The following is a 21,923-nucleotide window of genomic DNA, read 5'->3' on the forward strand; positions in this document are numbered from 1 at the left end:
CATCCAAGGATCTAGAGTTTAGGTAACTCAGCTATAATCCGTTTTGTTGTTTGAGTGCAGGATAAGTTTCCTTACCTTCCGCACTATCTAGAATACTAAATATTCAACAAAGCAGATCAAGTCTAAAATCTTCTCATGCCTACTGTTGGCTAATAAACCAGCTAATTGGCCAAAAGAGAAGCTGTATCAGCTGGATGTCACGGACACCTGGAGACAGGCTCTCCCCACTAGGCTCAAGATAAAAAGATGGTTTCAAGTGCTTGCATGGATGAGGGATGAGATCAGAGGTTAGCTCCTTTTGTAACAAAAGATGCTGAATAAGCCCTGTTGCACAAATTAACTTCTGTTTTGTCTATCCATTAGATAGGAAAAGTTGAACATCATCAAAATCAAAAAAGATACACAAAGTTGAATAATCTCAGATTACATTGCAAGTTTCAGTTTAGGCAACAATCCAAAATTGTGGAAACTTGATAAATTAGAACGTACACATGGACAAATATATGGCAAAACTTTATTACTGACCTGAAAATGTAATACACATCTTTCTTCATTTCCCCCCCATACTTTCAACTGGTTAGAGAAAACACAATAAGCCTGTCATAGGTCACCAACAGAATTCGCACCCAGCCATATCGCATGTGGCTCCACAAGCGTTCTGGTGCACATCATGCGTCAAAGATAATACAGAAACCAGTCACTGTCCACAAAATTAACCTGAATAGATGGTATATTCCCTGATGCAGAACATGAGCTCAAGGCAGCGGAGCACAACCACCAAATTCTCAAAGCTTTGGCAGCATCTTCCAGCAAATCCAGAAGGCGAAAAAAGTAGCAATCTTATAAATTGTATAGCTTCAGTTTTGGAACAGTCATCAGTGGCATTGTTAGGAGCAAGATTCGTACAAAGTGCTCGTTGGATATCTTGCTCATGTGAGATGACTGAAATTAGTAACACTCACATCAACTGGATCAGTTGGGCAAATATTATGGACTACACGAATTTGTCAAGCTCCTGTAAACATAAAAGATGACACAAAACAAAATTATTTTGATTTTCTTTTTCACTCTTAAGTGATTGAAAAGGGAAATATTAAGTCGAACCTTAACTTCTAGAATAACATTAACATACTTAAAAACAGGATGAACACCCATAACCATCAAACCTTCTCCCACCTATTTGGGATTGGCTTATGGATCTTCAATTGCCAATCATTCCCACAAGGGGCTGCCCAGGATATTTAAAACAGGATTTACGTGTATAGTCAAAATTTCTGTTTTAAGCTTGCACACAAAGTTGATCTTGAACTCAAACATATTGAAAAATGATGCTAAATTTAAAAAAAATGTTGTTCACAATGTTCCGCAATTCCTAGCAGTGGAGGTATTTGGCACTTTATGCTCACAACTTAAATGAAAGGACTGGTATTTTAAGCAATATGACTCAAAAAATAGATTAGCATTTTACTTACCGATGATAACACTGGGGCCGGGCTCAAGGACAATGCAGCAATGTCATCGTCTACAAGACCTTCCAAACTCCTTTATATTTCCTTAATAAAGAGGACATCATCACGGGGATGAGCTTCCTCAACAACAACAACTATTTCATCCCCAATCTGTTTTCCAACTGACACAATCGCAGAAGCTTGAATCCCTACCTGCAATACATAATTTGTAAGGGAGTGAGCAACATTAATATATATTCACCTTCTTTTTAGTAATACCAAATATCAAGATGAAAAGCCAACAAAATCAAACACCAAATAAAAGAATAAAGAGTCATCAAGCACAACAAGATACCAAGTAATCCCACTCGCCTTCCGCCACTCCCCCCCCCTCCCCCCCCAACATCGGGGATGAAAAGCCAATAAAATCAAACACGAACTAAAGGAATAAAGAGTCATCAAGCATAACAAGATGCCAAGAAAAAAAATCAGCACCCAAGATACAGAATATGAAGCATTGCGATGGAAATGTTGCAAAACAGAAGTCTGCATAACAATGATATAAAATCTGCCAGGTTTCATTTCAAAGAACCCATAAGAAGCAACAAATACATTAATTAATTACAAGATCACCTCTTGAGCGGGCGTATAGGAACCATGCTCACACTGTTCATGGTATGATTCATTGCTTACGTTATTAAATGTTACAAAACATCACAACCTTTGCGATCAATGAAAGTTTTGGTATGTTTTTTAGATGTGCAACAGCCTGCTACCATATCAATTAGGATATGGCCAGTGAACAGATCATATCAAGCCCAAGCTTGTCGCTTATCAGGGAGGTATCAAGTGTGAAGCCAACCTGGCCAAACTACTTTCCATGTTTTAATGGCAGGGGAAAGCAAGGGGCACACCCAGGACCAGCTTATGTGCTGCCATGTTTTCAAAATGAAACAAGTAACAAAGACATGATTGAGAGAATAAATAATGAAGCACTTGAAAATTTTATATTATTTTTTGTATGTTTTTAAAAGTAATTGCCCCAAAAAGAACAAATTATAACTAGTTTCTTTGTTATGCTCGAATGCAAATATATATACAAAAGATGGGGCAAAAAGCAGACCTATAAATAATGTGCATCAAATCTTTCAGTTCATTAAGTTGTGCAAATAATTCAAAAAATTATTAGATAACAAGCATGTATTTACCTCTGTAAGAAGCAAGGCAGCCATCCGATCCTTGATGAACCGAAGGATCAATGCATGGAACTTTCTTTCCCCTGGCTGTCTTCTCAAATACTCCAACAACCAATATCTTAGACTGCTGCTGTAGAGCCTCTTTGCTACTCTAGCATGCATGTTCACGAGACACACCATTCCTTCCAATTCACCAGCTGAAAATGGTATAGGTTCTCCTCTAAGAAAAGCTTTCACCTGAAAATCAATAAAATAATGCTCCTAAATAAATTGGATGGTACTAGCTATGATAATATGACATGCTATAAAGAAACAGAAATTAGGAATCTGATGGATCCAACATGTCAAAAACAATCTCTTTACTTTGCAAAGTAAATAAACACACCTGATAGTGGGCTAGCAGATCACCATATCTGCGTATGGGAGATGTAAACTGTACATAACCAGGAACACCCAGAACACCGTGGCGTATAGGATTTCTAAAATCCATTTCTGCAGCACGCATTATTCTAACATAAGCAGAACTCCTGACAGGTCCTTCAGGAAGATGATCAAAAGCTGAAACTGAGATATTTGATTGGGGTTGCCCTCTGTAAGGCAAAGGTATATTGTTGCAGGAACCAAAGGAGGCTATAACCTCCCCACAGAGTATCATCATTTCAGAGACAAGTCGCATTGCAGGGTCTGATTGGTCTTCGACAAAGAGACTTAGAGATGGTTCAGGATCTTCAGGATTGGTCACCTTGATTCGTGGTTCTATCATGGCTGTGTCTATTGCACCCTGCGAGTTTAATTTGTTAATTTTGTTGAAAAACTCATCAAATTGACGCAATACTATCAACAGCAAGAAAGTAAGAAAAACTAACTCCATTGATCTATGAAATATTTGAGTAACAACAACAGAATGAGAAAAGGGTTTTGCAGCAATGTTAAGCTGAAATTCTCTCTAAGCAGAGAAATCATAGGTGCACTGTACTGATAAAAGAAAATATGCTCCTCTAGTTGCAAAGAAACTAAACAAAACTCTATCCTTTATAGAAATCAACAAGTAATTCATATAATGGAGACATGCTTCTAGAGAGTAAAAGAAATGAAATAAAACACCAAATATTTCATGTGAATGCCCCTCAAATAGGGATTTTGACAATATAATCCCTTTTCTTAGAACAAAACCAAAAAATATCACTTTCTACAGCAAAGACGATTAGGTCCTCAACTTTAGGGACTATAGCAAAACAAACACTGCACCAGCGATGGAATAGATAACTCTGTCGCTTTTTCTTATTGGATGATAACTATACCCTTGAAGGTGTTTTAGGTGGCCTAGTCATTTGTTTCCCCAAATCATTTTCTCATCTGCCTTCCCATCCTTCAACTCATATTCTTCTCATCATTTTTTGATCCGTCTCAAGCCTTCCTCCAACATGATCCATCAAAATTCCCATGGGCAAAAGGTCAGCCACTTTTGTGCCATCAAAAATCCTATTTTAAGGCTCTAGCCTCCAACAACTTCACCTTCGTAGAGACTTTGCTATAGGTAATAGAGTTTTTGTATGTGGAGCTTTTACTGAAAAGTTGTTGTTTGGTAACTAAATTTTTGAAGTGTTGCGGGAAAATGACATTATATAGTACTTTCACTTGTCTAACTGTTTGTACAATCAAAAATTGTTATTATAAAATATTCTTAATTTATAAATTATTAATTCATTTGATACTTTAATCTAAACAATATAATAAATAATAAAAAATTATATTATTACTAAATATAATAATATTTTATAGTATTATTATATTATAATAAAATCATTGCAATAAAAAAATATTACACTATTATTGTATTATAATAATAATTTTGTAATAGGATATTATTTTATGATGATATAATATAATATAATATTGAGTTTATTATATCATTATTGTTATGATATTACTATATTATATTTTATCATATCATAGTATCTTATGAAGAATTAGCATGGGCAATATACTAAAATAGGCTTTTATATTTATTAAAAAATAATAATAATTCTACAAAATTATATATTATGATAATAATATGATTATAATTTAATAATAGTATTCTATTATTACAATATGATTATAATAATATTACATTATAATATTCTTATCATATAATAATATTGTAATATAATATTATTATAATAATACAGTAACATTGTTATGACATATTACTATACTATATTATATTATTATATATGGCATCATATAATTATATTATTGATATAATATAATAAATATAATATAATATATAATATAATTATTATAATAATTACATTACATGGCATTTTTGACTCAGCAGAATTTTCATGAAAATGGAAACAACTTTCTATATTTTCTCAAGTAAAAAAGCTCCAAATTGGAGCTTTCTCCTAGTAGACTTTTCAGCTTTTGGTAGGAGTAAAAAGTTGTTCCAAAATTTTACTAAACATCTTAAAATCATTCAAAAGAGCTTTGATCCTCCAAGGAGTACTTTTTGGCCCTCCAACCACAATAACAAAATAGGGATTAAGTCCTATTCTTAACTTGCAAGTTCATAATATACAAGATCTTTTCTTTTTTTTGAGCAACGTTCATGACATACAAGTTTAACCTGTGTGAGAGATTTTTTTTAACATCCAACTGAAGTTTTGTAAGGGAAAAAGACTACAGTTTACATATGGACAGTGGATTGTGATATGGATAACCTCTGTAAATGTGATGCTTCTGTTTCCTTTTCATATGATGAAGGAAACGTGGCTAAGGTAAGTGGGTGCTAGGATCTCATTTGCATGTCATGCAGATGCTAAGCATGTTTCCTGTGATGAGCTACAGGAGATGGAAGGAGTCGGGCTGTCTTGGCTGGCTTTTATGTAACTTGGTTCTATAGGGATATAAGAATCCTGTCTTTTCTTTTCCCCCCTTCTAGTTCCTATATCATTATTGTGTAGGTTGTTGCAGCATCCGGAAAGAAGTGAAACAACAGCATGATATATTTGCGCAAGAGCTTTTGGTCCTACCCTGCCAATCATCTCCAATGCTCCATGATTCACGGAACTTCGAATCTACAGGTTTTCTTTGGAAGGTCATGTTCCTCTATGTCACTAACCTTTTTCTTCTCCATTGTTCAGAGATGTTGATGCTCCATCTGAGAAGGTACTAATTCTGCAATGCTGGGAGATCTTCAGTACTCACTTCTATTGGTGTATTGGCCTGATGCTTGGTCCGCTGACTTTGGACTCATTGCATAAATATAGAGAGAGGGAGTTGGGATGGATGGGACAGACACTGAGAAGAGTGATGAAGGACAGGAGGCATGTAGCCAAAGTAGCTTCAAGGGCATGACTGTCATTCAGAAGAGGAACAACAAAGTGATCTACTCTGTTGCTACCTGCGTTTATTTTTGTCCAGTCATCAAACTTGAGGACCTAATTGTCATTATTGTAGAAAACAGGATTTTTTTTTTGGTTTTGGGTCAAAGGACCATATTGTCAAAATCCCTTTGCGATAAAGACAAGCACTTCATCCACTGTTCTCACTACTTAAAAAAAAAAAAAAGAAGATTGTTTTCATCCCAACATAATCACATCAGACAACAGACCAATAGTCAGTTGAATAACATTAACTCATCAAGCGCCATTAAATAACTATTAGATTGCTTGGACTTCCCTTAGAATGAGATTTAATTTCACCGTATATGTTAGCAATTCTTCCATCACATGAATAAATAATTATAAGACCGTAATGTGTTTATGCTAAAGACAAAAATTCAGGAAATGAGATTTAGCTAAAAACAAAATGACTTCATAAATGAAGTAAATAAAAGATACCCCAAAGGGCTAATAATATTACCTGGTGACGACGCCATTGTGATCGGAGGGAAGCGGCTTCACATAGAATCCTCAATTCGGTCTCCTCTTCCAGGTTCAAGTGAAGCAACTCAGATGCACTCTCATATGTCAACATGTAGGTGGGTCTAATGACCGAGTTGTCTACTGTGTATTCTGCAATACTGTGCACTTGAAAATTGCAGTAAATTTCCTCATAAAAAAAGAAAATCATTTCACGGAAATGAAATGGTACACCTCAACATGAACAGAACCAAACATCCACTCTTTACCTGCCATCTTCGTGCAGTGTGACAGATACACTGACAGCTTTGCAAAGTTTTCCTTGTTGCAAGCTCATACCATCCATAGCAAGCTTTTCCGGAAACATTGGAAATGTGGCAGTAGGCAAAAATATCGAGGTTCCTCTTCGCATTGCTTCCCTATATACCAGTAATGATAATTAATTTTTAAGCACATCAAACTCAATGTTGTTGATGAAAAAGATTTAAAACATTACAAAAAAAGGTAAAAACCTGTCAATTATGCTCTGAGGTTCAACCAAGCAAGAAGGATCAGCAACATGAATCCAGACTTTTATCCGACCATCAGGCAGCCTAGTTGCACTTAGTGCATCATCAAGCTGCATCATCAAAATCATATTGAAAATGCAAAAGGACTTCTTTTTAGAAAAAATATTTCTCGAAAGATGGTAAAGAAAATCGAAGTAACATGCACTTGGAAATGCATGAATATCTCATCCTACCTCGTCAGCCTCGTCCACATCAATTGCATAGACTTTCAAAAATGTAAGATCTTTCCTGTTGTTCTGAAAGGCAATTCACAAAATAAGAATTTAATGTACACGTACATGTATATATGCATATACATATTTGCAGAACCCCAAATAAAAATACTATTACCTCATCAGGATCAGAAGAGGGCATCAAAAGTTTTTCAGCAGCTGACAAAACTTCATCACTATAGTCCGTATGGATGTTGAACTTTAAGAGATCAAGATTGACATGAACAGGGAAATATCCAATATCTATAAGAAGGTTCACTGCAGCAGATGATGTTCTTGATAGTCCCATTGCCTTGAGTATCTACCAAAACAGCAACCAAACAAGCAAAGCTGATTAAATAAATTTAATAAATGATGATATAATCCAGCACTAAAAAGCACAGCAAGAACAGTTTTACCATTCTTCTTCTGCCAAAATAAGGATTACTACGTCAAATGTTCAGTTTTATGTCAATCAACCAAAAGATCAATAATAGCATGAGATATCAGATATTTCGATACATAGAAAAGATAGAAAAAAAAATGGGAATGAACTGTATGATTTAAGAATACGTAGAGTACAGATTGGGGAGGGCGGGGGATTAAATAGCACTAAATAAGGTCCACAATATCAGTATCATGTACCATATTGGTACATAATCGGTTTCGCATGGTATGGGTGGTACGATATGGTACACACCCTATATCAAGACAATTTCCAACCATTTTTCTCACTTTTATCACGATAATGCCCAAAATCGAGCGGTACGGGTTGGTAGGCACTATATACACCCTCGTTTTGGGCGGTATGGGGCGGTTCTACTCATTTTAGACCAATATGGATCGGTTCCACCCATATACCGAACCGAACCTCGGTACCGTAATGATACCTTATCAGTATGGTATGATACGATATGGTACAGTTGGTATGGATTAGTACAGGTCAATATGGCAGATCTTGACACTAAATCATATATAATATTGAACAAAATCATGCATAACAATGCAATGAAGAAATATAGGTCATGCACCTTCTTTTAAAGGTTTACATCAGAAATAAACTAATGATGAATGTGTTTGATTTAATAGAATATCTTCTTCGAGTTACTGGCCATAACATCTGTTCTATCATAGGACGCAATAAAATATGAACTTTTCTATGTTACCATTCCTCACCATCCATATGATAACATAAATAAGATACCTAACCAATTTTTTAAGTCACATTATTGGTGTCAGATATATTACATTTCCAGCTGTTTTCTTCTGTTCCTCGTTCCTGCATGAATCTATAGCATATGCCTCGAGAGCCTCAATCCTCCTCTTGACCTTTTCTTCTATCATCCATGAACTTTTAGGAGGTTTAGAGCGTGGAGGCATTTCCTTTGCAGACATCAGTAACTGGACAAATTCTTCAAGTTCCTTCTCACATGCTTCCTTGACAAGCTTCCTGTGTAAAAGTTCCTCCACCTAATATCATGGAAAGAATATCAGTTTGGCACAAACAGTACATGAAAACACAAAGTGATTTCTCAACTGAATGAATGTATGAATTAGGATGACCAAAACCATGCATTTCCATCCAAAGTGTTGGGTGATGCTTGCAAGGTCAAATCAGAACAAGCCAAGAAAGGGCAAGTAACAACACAAAGGCAATTGCAAACTTGGATAAGACCATATAATATTGTAAAAACAGCAAGGCCAAAGAGAGAACAAAGAAAGAAATCTACTATGAACTGAAGATAGCAAGAAAAACAATCAATCTTAAACAGCATAGCTTGGACTCCAACTCCAAGGAATTGGCCTTTCCCATACCACATCAATTATTGAGGTGCAGAAATGACATAATAGGAACAAACCTGAATAGTAGGTCGAGGCTCATAAACAGAACAAAATCCTTTTGTCTCCATTGTGTTAAAATATATGTCATCTCTTGACAACAAATGATGGGCACAATAGCTTTCAAGAGGATCCCTGCTACCGTATATTATCTGAAACAATTGATAGTTATATTTATTAAACACAGAAGTGCAAAACATGGCAAATTTGCTCGAATGAAAATGCACCTCTGCTAGTTCCTCAGCTGTCACTGACTTGTTATTTTCCAAAAGCTCCACCCAAGCACACTCCAAGATCGATGGATCCTTTGACAAAACATTGTGGATATATTAATAAAATGGTTGCACGTATTAAAAATAAGAATCATGTCTTACTACTTACCAAGAGATCCTGAGCATTTTGAACGAAATTAGCAATTTTTGTATGGTCAAAATCTTCGATACCAGGCACCACATATGTAACTTGCTGGGGCTTTATAGAGGATAGAGTACCATTCTGCTTTGATGAACCAAAAAAGAAATTAGAATAGAAACAATCAAACTTGTTACCTTGTAAACAGTTGAATTTTGCATGGCATTAAACATAGAAAAGAAATAAAAACACATATACACACAAAAGGAAAAAACACCTAGCAACCTATTCAACAAGCTGCAGTAGTTGCTTCTATTAAAACCTGATCATACACCATCCAATTTTTCTTCCCATCAGGCTTTTGCACAACTGCTAGCAATAATTTTTGGGTATCTTTTCGAAATTCGAGCAGCAGTCCTTTCTGCAAGGTTCTTTTTTCAAGTTTCAGTTCAAATAACTCCTTACTGCTGGGTAATCCCATTCTGCAAAAAAATAATGAATTCTAATTACAATTTTGCACCAACAATCTAATTTAGTAAACAAATAGAGAGAAAAGTTGACCTTTGGAATAAGAAAATATCAAACAGCTAATAATCACTGATTTTGGTTCACAGCAAGCATATAAACAAACAAACATTCACAAGTTCTTCATGATTCTGACCACATGAAGCAAAAACTAAGAATTCTTGTGGAAGCTGCATGATTTATTGGATCTGATAATGACTCCAAACTTTTTGAAGAATATGCACAGACCTGGTATAAGCTATTCTGCGATAATGTGTTAAAAATTAACACCAGCCTTTAGTAGTTACTAATTTGGTTGCGAATAATCTTGAGGACAGTAATTGGATCAACTCACTTCCCTCTCAGATCTCGATTCTCGCCATGGCTGATTGGGCTGGATTTTCCTTTTCGAGATATAATCGGGTTCTTCCCCTGCTTGACACCCCCACAAGATCATATCCTCCCAGGGCTCAAAATTCAAATAAAAGTTCAATTCTCTTCTAGAACAACGAACAAGCTAACATCATATCAGGAATCTTAACCTATCCATGGTTTGGTGGTACAAGGATGGAATTCTTAAAAAAAGTGCAGATCTCTTTATTTAACTAATAGTGAATTGGAGCTTATCCCAATGGCCATATCACCTGCTTAGCAACTGGAGGTTCTGGATTCAACTCCTGGGTCATGCATCCCCAATTATTTGAGCCTAGACAATTAAATGCAAGTTGGACTCCCTCCCTTTCTTTCCCCCAAGTGCTTAACCATATAATTTTAAGATGAAAAAAAATCACTCACTCCCAACCCTGTGTCCTGATGCAATTGCAGATCCCTTTGCACATGAAGTAAATTGCTCAATTAATTCCTCATCACCCCATGCATCAAGTGTTGTGCTAACATTTATGACATACTCCATTTCACCGGAATGTGCTGTGCCTTTGCTAGACATCTATACATACAACATATTGAATCTAACGATGTTGCGAACACCCTACAAATGTGTAGTCCTTCATATAAGATGTGATAGAAAAGCAAAACCCTACAGATGTTATTCCTTTCATCTACTGCCACTAATTCTGTTGCGAACACCACCATTTGTACCACGAAGACCTCACTCTGTTCTATTTTCCATTGCAGGCAGCATTATGAATCATTCCTCGCCATCCGTTCCAATTGGAGACACAATACTCTGCAAATATATCCTAAACCTTTTCTCACAATTACCATCCCTGTTATGTTTGATTTGCACCTTCCTCTTTAATGACCCTTCTCGCAATTCAAGGCACATCTATCTACATGTACTTCAATTTTTACTAGGCATGACCATGTCATTATATGCTCTCCATCACTCTAACTTCAACTGGTGCAATTCTTCCATTTCCTCTAATGTAACATTCAATCCTTCCTCCTTTAATCAACCACAGATGCATCATAGCATTCTCAACTAATAACACTCGTTTTATGATTTGAAATCTTCCACATTGGCAAAAAAAAGGTGCATAAAGCATTGCAGCCTTAACAAGGTTTTAAGTTTTGGCCGACCAAACTGAAACTAACCCCCAGTTTCGGGTTTTGGTCAGTTTCGGTCATTTTCGACCAAAACTTACCAAAGCATTGATAGATGCTGTTAGAGTTATATTTTAGTATCTACAATCATGTATATTCATTCATTTTAATCACTGAGGTATGTAGGTTATAGATTTTATTTCCTTTTCTTGAGGTTTAAAATATTGAGCCTTAAAGATATCCTTCAAAACTTCTCATACTACATATCAACCACATAGCACTACTAAAGCACCTCTCCACTTCATCTTCACTATTCTAGTTCCTCCACATTCTTCCATGCGAAAATGAAATTATAAAGTTTTTTTTACAAAAAAGTTTCCATTTTGAGATATTGGGCAACAAATCTGGAGTTAGGTCTTGATTCTACAGATGCATGGATCATCATCCTGGAAAAAAAATTCCCCATAAATGTAATTATACTAATTGCATAGACAACACCACTGAAAACTAGCAATCAATTCATCTGGGACACGATGAAAGATCACTATTTTATAATTAAAATTATTTGAAGTGAGGAAGCGAGGTCACAACTTGTGAGGCCACTAGTTGAAAACATTTTTCAAGAGAAAGATAAATTTGGCATAAAAACTGAATATATTTGTGCAACAAAAATTGATCGGCTGAAACGGAAAAGAGAATGTTACTTGATAGACGCACGACTTCGCCTACTGGCGCGAATCTCTGCCAACTCCTCCATGACGGAGTCGACGAGACTGTGGGCGAAGCGGCTTCGGCCACTTCCATCGTACCGGAAGACGACACCATCCAACCTAAATCTTGGAGTTTGATGCCCCAATCGGAGGCTTCCGCAGAGAGTGGACGGGCGAGGTTGGAAGAAACGGAGGGAAAGGAACGCGGAGAGCGGAGGGCAATAGGCGGAGGAGCGGAAGAGGGAGCAGCCGCTCATGGCTCTGGTCGCCATGGGCGATTTCATCGGCGAGAGCTTTTTAGGGTTTCACGGAAGAAAGAGAGCTAGGGTTCTTGTTTCTGTTTATAGGCGCAGAGAGACCAGAGAACTCGCTGTTTGATATCGTTTTCGAGCTTCTTAGAGTGACGATAAGCCGCGAGAAGAATGAGGCTGCATCAAGCTTGAAGAATGAGGCTGGGTTACTTGAATACCCCTCAGGTTTGATGGAAATTACAGGAACAATACAAACCAAAGAGGATTATAGGGACGAAAATGATATCCAAAAACTGGAAAATCCGAACCGATTATTTTAAAAATAATTAGCTATAGATTTATATTAATTTTTTAAAATCCTATGAAAGCATCTTCATATTCTATATATAGAATTTATTTTTTTATCAAATCATGGATAACTCAAATGCCGAAAATAAACTATATATATATAGTATGGTTACATCATCTATATTAGTTTCCTTCTTTCATATTTAGATTCACACCTTTTTCTCATATATAGTCTAGTACTATCTTAATTCTAGAATCCCAACCAATATTTAGATTTTGATTATCTTTCAATCAAATTGAATATAAAAAAAAAAAATTAATTCTATTTCAAAAATGATTAGATGTTTTCAAACCTTTCTATTTACTTTTCATATCGTGTTCTTTTTATATTGCAATATGCCCCAAACTATTTTGATAAGAGTCTTTTTAATTTTGAAAATTATTAACCATTAATAGCTGGTCCTCAAAAAACCTAGAATTTAAAATCGAATCCAATTACTAATCGAGTTTTAGGTTTCCGTATTTTGATGGATCCAAATTTGGATCCAAGCTTGATTTTCTTATCAAGTTTGGATATGGATTGGATATGAATATGAGCCCTTGGTGGAAAGTTCACCAGCCTGGTCAAGAGTTGTTGCTTTGGACCAGGGTTCCAAAGCTTGGCCCATCTTTGGCCCGGCTAAAAGCCCAAAAGTGATTATCTTACATGCGTGTGGTTATGCTTTATTTTTTGTTATAAGTTAGTGTGCATGGAAGAATCTTGGCTTCTTAATAAGTGAATGGGTATTATGAAAACCAACTAAATCATAGGACAAAAAAACTACATCAGTGAAAAGATTACAAATATACTGGCTTATGTTATTGCAAAAACAAGAAAATGGTCTCGTCCATTTCCAATACAAGGAGATTCTGACTCTCTTTCACCATCATTATCATCATCTTCATCACCTCCTTCAGATGGGATTTAGTTAGTCTTGAACTGTTAGTTAATCAGATATTTGCTTTGGGTTTGATGCAGCAAGAAGATAGCATTAGTGAGGACCAAATGATCACTGAAGCATCAGTGTTCAGAATAGGACCCCCTGGCCGTGCATGTTGCGGACGATGTACCTCTCAATCGGATTTGAATCGGCTGGGCAACACAGGCTAAAGTCAGAGACTGATCCTATGTTGGTATGTCATCTATCTCGGTTTGATGAACAAAAATATTCACATAACTCATATTGGTAGTGTGAGAATCAGTCCAATTAGACTCCAGATTGAAGCCGGCAATGCCCTTCGACTTCAAGCCAAAAAATTTCAAAAGCAAAGAAGAGGAGGGTCAGAACAGGGGATCATGATCCCCGGCCCGATTGCTCGCCGTTGGGGATACCCACGCAGAGTGGTGGCAGGTCACATTCAATCACCTGTGTAACTTTCAGCATCCATGTTAGCAACAGAGCCACATTGAGCATTCAGTCACTGCCCACCAGTGTGATCTTTTTCCTCCTTTTTTTAGTAAGAGCCCATTAATTTGACATGAAAGAACTATGGAATGCAAGTCTGGATACAATGCTCATTCCCATGCTACCACAATCCACGCTTTGTTAAACAAGCTAGTTTCAACACTTGATGCAGAAATGAAAAAAAGAGTACAGATTGATTTTAAGATTTCAGGCACAGCTCAAAATCTAAGCAAAACCACATGTCAAAAGCTAGAGCTTGAGCAATCAATACATCTACAGCAGGTTTTTCAGCAGACAGAACAAGTATACCACTAGGATAAAGGAGAACCAACCTGTCTAGTGTCTATTGACCATCTCTGTTTCTGTTGGCCATTCTTTCGATATCAAGGATTTTGGGCTTTTGCTTCTAACTTGATGACGAGCCATGTTGTATCTGCACATCATGTCTTTCTCCCAGGGATTTTCTATAAGAGATCGAGCTATCTATGATCTGTTATTTCAAGCCATGTGGATAGGGGCTTTTACAAGGAACCCTCTCTGGCTATTTTACAAAATGCTGACAGGCTACAGAAGCTTATAAGCATCTCTTCACAGACAAAGAATAAATGAGGGTCCCGAAAAACAAAGAATGGACTTGTCAACTGCAAAGCTGGTCGCACAGTTCGTTTATCCGAGTTTCACTTGAACTAGGAAAGAAATAGGTTAGGTTTCTTCCATAACTTTGGCATGTCAAATTCAAACCATTTTCATCTTGAGCTGACTGCAAGGAATAAATCAAGAAGCATTGTTTCAGGAAATATATAAGGGAACATTTTTAATCCATAATATCACCAAGAAAACGAGAAAAATTCAAGCATCTTACAAAGCAGATGGCTGATGACTTGCAGCTCCATTTTGAAGTAGGGACACAACTTAGATAATGGCACCAGGAGCAATGGTCATTTGCATTGACCCCTCGAAACAGCATAATTAGGCCAACAATGAACCTGGTGGAAGTTTTGGAATGTATCCCATCATCAACAATAGACAACTCCAAATGCAATTCTGCTTAACTTTATATAACTGAATGATGGCATCCTACTGAGATTTAAAATTCAAAAAAAAAAAACTGGTCCTTTAAACATTTCAATTTAAGAATGATAAACCATTTGTCAGTCATTATTTATTCTGCTGATCTTCAAGCATGAAAGCCCACCCAAGAACTCAAGACATCTCTCGCTGCTCTTCAAGTAATATTCTTCCTGTAATTGTGATTTATGCAATAGATGGTTGTCATAAATTGAAGCCATGTTATCTTCACTAAAAAAACAGGAGTTCTTATAAACACACCCAAGAACCAGAGTTGTTTCTCCACTTCATATATTTAAGTTGCTGCCCTTCTAGTGATATCCTCACTATAATTGTTACGCCTATTCAATGGATTTTGCAGCTGAGCATACAAACGGAGATATTTTTATAAATACTAATTAATATTCTAAATGTTGTTTAACTTCTAATCAACCATTCAAAATTAGATGACATATCTGATGATCAAAAAGATTTTCTCAGGCCGTTATTGTGAAATAAAACAACTCTGAGGATGCATGAGACTATAATCTAACTATTGATAATGCACATGCACAAACACAGATGTGTAGCGCAAATGCAAAGCCTACCCAGTAGATAGGAAATGATAATTTGGCAACTTACCCAACAATTAGAAATATGGCAGCAATGATCCACAGTATATACTGATAGATCTTGTGCTTGCGTTTGAGTGATCCTGTGTGATATCCAGGAGGAACATTCTTTTGGCTAATCCACCCAAATTGAGGGCGAATAAGAAACACAAATCCAAGAAGGAACCCTGAAATAAATCCTCCAATATGAGCAAAGTTGTCCACGAACGGGAGGAGTCCCACAGCTAAGTTAATTGCAATGATGAATATGAGGGTCAACAATGCTGTAAACTGAAGATTAAAATTAAAGGCATTAGATAGTTTTAAAATAAAAGTTGAAAATGTCACACCAGCATTACTTCCAGTTAGATGTCATGTCTCGAAGATTACCTTATTTGTGTAGATTGTCCAATTGGTTATAAGCTCAGAAAGCATGCCTCCAAGTAACCCAAAAAGTGCACCAGAGGCGCCGACTGAGATCCTTGATTGGATAAAGAGAGCAGACAGTACGCTCCCACCAAACCCAGACATAACATATAGCGGGCCAATTCTCACTGTAGAAGATCAAGGATTTTGGTTCTGAGGAAGTATTACTTATTCATGAATGTCATATAACAATACTATTATTATGAAAAAAAAACTCAACACAAAATTATAAGCAATATTACTATATCACATATATTTGAGTCAGTATATGGAACTTGACCATACTCTCCATATGCAATATATAGCCCAATAGAAATGCATCAGATAAGAAAAGAATGAATAGGTACTCATCGCATAATTCATCTCTTATAGGCAACCCTTGTCCTGAAGTTAACACACCAAATCCAATTTCTTTACCTGGGCCAAGGACTAGAATCAATAACACTAAAATATGATTGGATCTAACATTGAGCCTGACTTTGGCTTTCCACCCAAGGGAACATCAAATCTAACTAAGACATGTGAAAAAAAAATGCTTACTGACGGCTTGGTTTGAAATTTGTAAGGAATATATAATTCGACTTCCCTTTTGTGAAAAGTGCACACCCTTTACCTGCTATAGGTCAAAACTTCTATGTGGTTTACCGGTAACATTCAGTGGCCAAAAGATCATACTTTCTAAAATTCCTGGAAACCTCAATTGACAGGTCAAAGAGAGTGAATTATCACAAATGAGCGGTGGCACTATGAATTCCCAAATTTATAAAAGACACCTGCATATATCAGTATGTCACAAATTAAACCAGGGCAAAGAAAACACACAATTAGCACTGTTTGAAAGTGGACCTGCTAAGGAAGCAGATGATGTAGATTTATGCATGCAAAAATGTAAAATACGGTATTACATCAGGTGGTAACAGCAATTCTTCTGATTGTGTCCAGCATCACATTTGGTCTTAAGACAAAACATGAAGTCAGAAAATAGCCTGAAGTTAAAAGTTATTATGTTACATACCAAACCCAAATTCTTGTTCAAGTCGAACTCCAATTAAAAGCAAGCACAACATGTTGGCAAGTAAATGGATGACTCCGGCATGCAGCCAAATGCAAGTGATCAAGCGCCATCCTTGGTGTTCTTTAACCACTTTAGTCACAACTAGAGCACCCATCTTCTCTAGCCTGATGAATTAGATGCATATAATGTCACTTGGATTTCCAGACCCTCATGACTACCACAGTATAGAAGAGCAAAAAACATTGCAAGTTCAAACAATTCGTAAGGTACATATCAAAGACAAAGTGGAGATATCTAATGCAGTTGAACATAAACAAGCTCAAACATTGTCAACATATGTAAAGGCCTACCTATGTCAGAGTTCCAGAATCATCAAATAAGGAAAATGCACATAATCTAAAACTTAAATTTTAAGAAAAACTATACCATAATGAAAACCAATATTTCCATGTGCTCTAGGAAAGTAGTTACCAATCAACCTTCTCTATTCCTATACAGTATTGAGGAGCATAATTTGCAAAGATACTCCATATACACTGGTTAACACATATCTTCTCATCCAACAGTTCTAGTAACAGATCATGCGGTACTGATTAACACATTACAAACATCATAATTCACAGAGTATGGGAGAAATTCAAATATATTTAGGAAATAAATGGAGTTGCAAAATTCATACTAGAAAAGTAAGTTATAGTGGGACAAAACCCTTGCATGATTCAATCATGTCACAATGGAATACTAAGATAATGTGGACAATTTGGAAGCAACAATTATTTCACAATGGAATACTAAGACAAGGAGGGCAATTTGAAAGCAACCTTATCTCTGCATGGAAGGGATGAGCTTTGCATTGGTAGAAGTAGGCAGACAAAATTAAAAATAAAAAAAGGAAAAGAAAAAGATCCTCATGGGTGACAAGGTTTCAAATGTGACCTGTATTAACCCCTTGGCCAAAATATCTGATACGCAGAAGGGAGATTCTATGACCGAACAACCTATAAGATATACATGTAATGGGATGTTTGGGTATTCATTCTTACAGATAATATTGCTGTTAGTATATTTCCTGCTAATATTGTTCACTTCTTTTGTTAAAGAAGATTTTTAAGTTGGCAGCTTTATAGAAGGAAATCTTGAATATGATCCCTAATATCATTGTGTCACAATAAAGAGAAAGAGGAACACTAACAGGTGGCTCTTTGAAGACAAGTCTTAGCCAGCAGGAGCCATCATTGATTTGATTATGGAACGTGTTATGAGGATAATGGTGGCCCTCCAAGGAATTGACGTTCCAAAATGCTATTGGTATTTAGACTGTAGTCTAATTCCAATTACTAGTTGCCTTCCATTTCGTAGAATCGTGAAGCAGGACACCGCAAATTTTCTTTAGAAATCCAGGCCCACAAGTCTTGCAAGGACATGTTTTCTCAGCAGGGACAGGCCAATTTGGTCAAAAACCTTCCATGAAGTGAGATCCTGTGCCTTCATTAAAAAGAAAAGAAAAAAAGCTAAAGCACACATTCTAACAATTCCAAGGAAAATTGATGAAATTTTGCTAGAGGATACTGCAATTATGGCATTCCTTACCTTCATCATGTAGATCCAGGAAGAATTCCCATGTGAATTTAAGGGTTTCTTTTATGCAGGATATTAAAAATATTCTTGTTTGTGTTTGATCGTGGAACACACTATGTCAAGTGATCTCAAAAAGTTATTCTTTCCTCCAGAAAAAAGGCACCGAAATGAAAGTTATCATGGATGACATGAAACAGGGATTAAGTGGTGAAGATAACATCACAGGCCTCTCAGCAAAAATCCCAAAAGCCAATTCACAAGCTTGAGATACATAACTGTTAGGCAAGCGAAGAAATAAGCTGCAATCTACTTTGCAGAATTTGATCAATCAACAATGTACCTTAATACTAAGGTTCTGCCAACTTCCACTAGTTTCAAATAGGCCCCACAGATTCAATATAAAGCCAAGACTGTGTTAGATATAACATATGGGGAAGAGCAAGAGCAGAACTACAACATGAATGCCAATCTACTAGGATTCAATGGCCACCTAAGCATTAAATACATTGTCGATTGAGAGATACCAATTTCAATGTGAATTTTAAGCATGTATCAATTTAAATTCTCAAAAATCGAACTTTTGGGGCACATCAGGAAGAATTGCTAATCTATTTATTGTTCTTTGTAAAATTTAATACAACCAAACATAAAATGGGCAAAAAAAAAAATCTAACACCCTAATGAAACAATACCATTTGACCACGTATAGCAATCCTCCTTGCGCAAGCCCCTTCTTCTCTTCAACCAAATATTAACAAATAACAAGAAAAAAAAAAAAATTTGCAGATACATTTTTAAAAAGCATAACTAGCGAGTACAAAAATATGAACAACCAAGACTAGCAATTCAAATGAAGAAAAGCTCAATATCCAATTAGGAACAAAAGAGAATGGTATTCCCGATAAAAATGGGATCACATAAAATAAGAAAGAAAAGAAAATAAAAATAAAAATAAAAAAAACTCACGTAGATGAGGAAGGGCCGAAGAGTGGATTCTCCCTGAGGGAATTGAACGCGAACCACCCGAGGAAGGAAGCGACGCAGGGCCTGGGCGAATTCTTCGGGCAATTGTTGACGTACATCGTGACGAGAAACATGACGACGTTCGCGACGACGAACACTGACACCAGCCACGGCGCCCAACGGCGGAACGGCCGCAGCTCTGGTTGCTCCCGCGGCGGTGGCGGAGCGATCGTATTCGCCTCCAGTGGATGGATGGTGCTGTTCCCCTCCCCCTGTGGCACCATGATCTCGATCTCCGACGACGTTTCCCTCCCCCTCCCCAAATTCTTCTCCTTCTTTCCTTCTATTTTTGATCGACGCTATCAGATATTCACCATTGGAGGAGAACAGGGGAAGCCAAGAAAAAGAACGGACCTTGGAGACCTCTTCTACTCCTCCGCCACAATTTGTTTTTAACAAATAGTAAAATAACGTGAGGGTTTACGACGAAAGAAGACGAAATGGAGAAGGGAGGGGGAGGGATTATGGAATTAATTAAGGAGGAAGGAACGAGTGCGACGGGAGATGCAAGAGAGAGAGAGAGAGAAAAAATCCGTCTTGATTCGTCTTTATATGAATCGATAAAAATCGGAGCTTTTTATTAATATTTATATCTATATTTATATTTATAAAAAAATGAATATAAATATAAATAGATAACTATATAAATTATATTAAAATATCTAAATTCTATTTATAATTTTATATAATATTCATGAATCATATTAAATATTATTAATTAAATTTACTATCCACTAAATTATATCTTTGACTATATCCATTAAAAATTTAATTATTTAATTTATCCATATTTATATTTACAATTTTAGATCTAATTTGAATTTATATTTATTCAAAATATATATAATTAAATTTTTACATTTCGCTAAAATTTGTGTCAATATTTATACAAAAAAATAAATATAGGTATGAATATCTTTACACCCTATTTATATCCAATCAGATTTTAGGAACAAGGCAAGCGAAGACATACATACGATGGATACTCTCCGGTTCGCGCTCAAACAGGCAAGATCTATTCCGGGGATCATTACCGTCCGTGCATCGCGCTACGGTCTGCTGCCGAGCAAGGACTCTTGTAATGCCGATTCGGATTCCATGTACCTCGTGGGACCCACTCAAAGGGGAACCGTCGGGAGACTCGCCGATGACCGTGATCTGCGGATTGGATCACGGGGGGATTTTTTTCAGAGTTCTGCCTCCGGAAAATGGGCATGGGAATGGAATGTTGCATTCTGTCACGCTGTCGCTTTGCCAAAATTGCCGGCATATAAAATTAAAATAAAAGTTTCGGGTCCGTTAGCGCATGGCATGATCGTTGATTCAGTTGGAAAAGTAGACACCGTCATACATAGAATAATGGATATAGTTTTCGTTTTATAGCAACATGAATCTCTTATAAATATTTTCTGTATATATGCATGCATGCATGCAGAATACCACCGCTACGTGGCAGTCGAGAAATGGTGAAATAAAAGGAGAAAGGCTCGATGGTATTAAGCAACGCCTTCAACACTGCCGTGCCAAAAAAAAAAAAGAAATTTTATGAGAGGTTTTATTTCATATGTTAATCTCACGTTTTATTCATTAAAATGCTATGCCTGTGTATATATATATAAGTTGTATGAAAATGGAATCTCATGATAAGGGAAAGTGTCTTCAGCCATTATTCTCTTGATTCAGACAATATTATCTTCCAAAGAATGTATAGCTAAAATAAGAAAGAAGTAAAGATCATGATGCCCTCTCATGACAACCTGATTGGGTATGTGTTGACCGAATCTCAAAGAGTGTTGATCAGGGCGTATATTTTATAAAATGGGTCTAGGGACATAATTAAGCACCATTTTATGAATTTTAAGAAAGCTGATGTCGTTGGATGATGGTTATTCTTTGCCGCTTTCTTTTTGGTACGACAAGGTTTTAGAAAATTATTGTTACAAAACAAGCAGTTTCCTCAAGGTCAACTTTGACGGGTCAGTCTTGAATGGTGGCACGAGGGGAGGTGCGGGTTTCGTCATTCGGGACCCTTTTGCTAGGGTTGTAGCCGCTGGTGGCAGTCACTTATTTGATACCTCGG

The 21,923-nt window shown here is 36.5% G+C and overlaps 2 protein-coding genes across 2 annotated transcripts; both read right to left on the minus strand.

The window, feature by feature from the left end:
- Positions 1 to 399: 399 nt before the first annotated feature.
- EMB2730 (Ribonuclease II/R family protein) lies at positions 400 to 12,594 on the minus strand. The gene is made up of 15 exons (XM_008787360.6): positions 12,154 to 12,594; positions 9,765 to 9,924; positions 9,473 to 9,586; positions 9,319 to 9,396; positions 9,112 to 9,243; positions 8,501 to 8,722; positions 7,392 to 7,574; positions 7,235 to 7,297; positions 7,005 to 7,111; positions 6,762 to 6,911; positions 6,494 to 6,653; positions 3,030 to 3,425; positions 2,657 to 2,881; positions 1,473 to 1,661; positions 400 to 1,015 (listed from the first exon to the last, which is right to left on the minus strand). The coding sequence occupies exons 1-14, from the start codon at positions 12,441 to 12,443 to the stop codon at positions 1,545 to 1,547; spliced, it is 2,397 nt and encodes a 798-aa protein (XP_008785582.2). The 5' UTR covers positions 12,444 to 12,594; the 3' UTR covers positions 400 to 1,015; positions 1,473 to 1,544.
- Positions 12,595 to 14,228: 1,634 nt separating this feature from the next.
- On the minus strand, positions 14,229 to 20,333 carry LOC103704169 (RHOMBOID-like protein 2). The gene is made up of 6 exons (XM_008787359.6): positions 19,787 to 20,333; positions 17,243 to 17,406; positions 16,192 to 16,355; positions 15,833 to 16,092; positions 15,006 to 15,129; positions 14,229 to 14,903 (listed from the first exon to the last, which is right to left on the minus strand). Exons 1-6 carry the CDS (start codon positions 20,065 to 20,067, stop codon positions 14,781 to 14,783), a joined length of 1,116 nt encoding a protein of 371 aa, XP_008785581.2. The 5' UTR covers positions 20,068 to 20,333; the 3' UTR covers positions 14,229 to 14,780.
- Between the last annotated feature and the right edge of the window lie 1,590 nt (positions 20,334 to 21,923).

The sequence above is a fragment of the Phoenix dactylifera genome, chromosome 8, assembly GCF_051530095.1.
Source record: "Phoenix dactylifera cultivar Ajwa chromosome 8, Ajwa_hap1_PhDact_Kaust_v1.1, whole genome shotgun sequence".
NCBI lineage: Eukaryota > Viridiplantae > Streptophyta > Magnoliopsida > Arecales > Arecaceae > Phoenix > Phoenix dactylifera.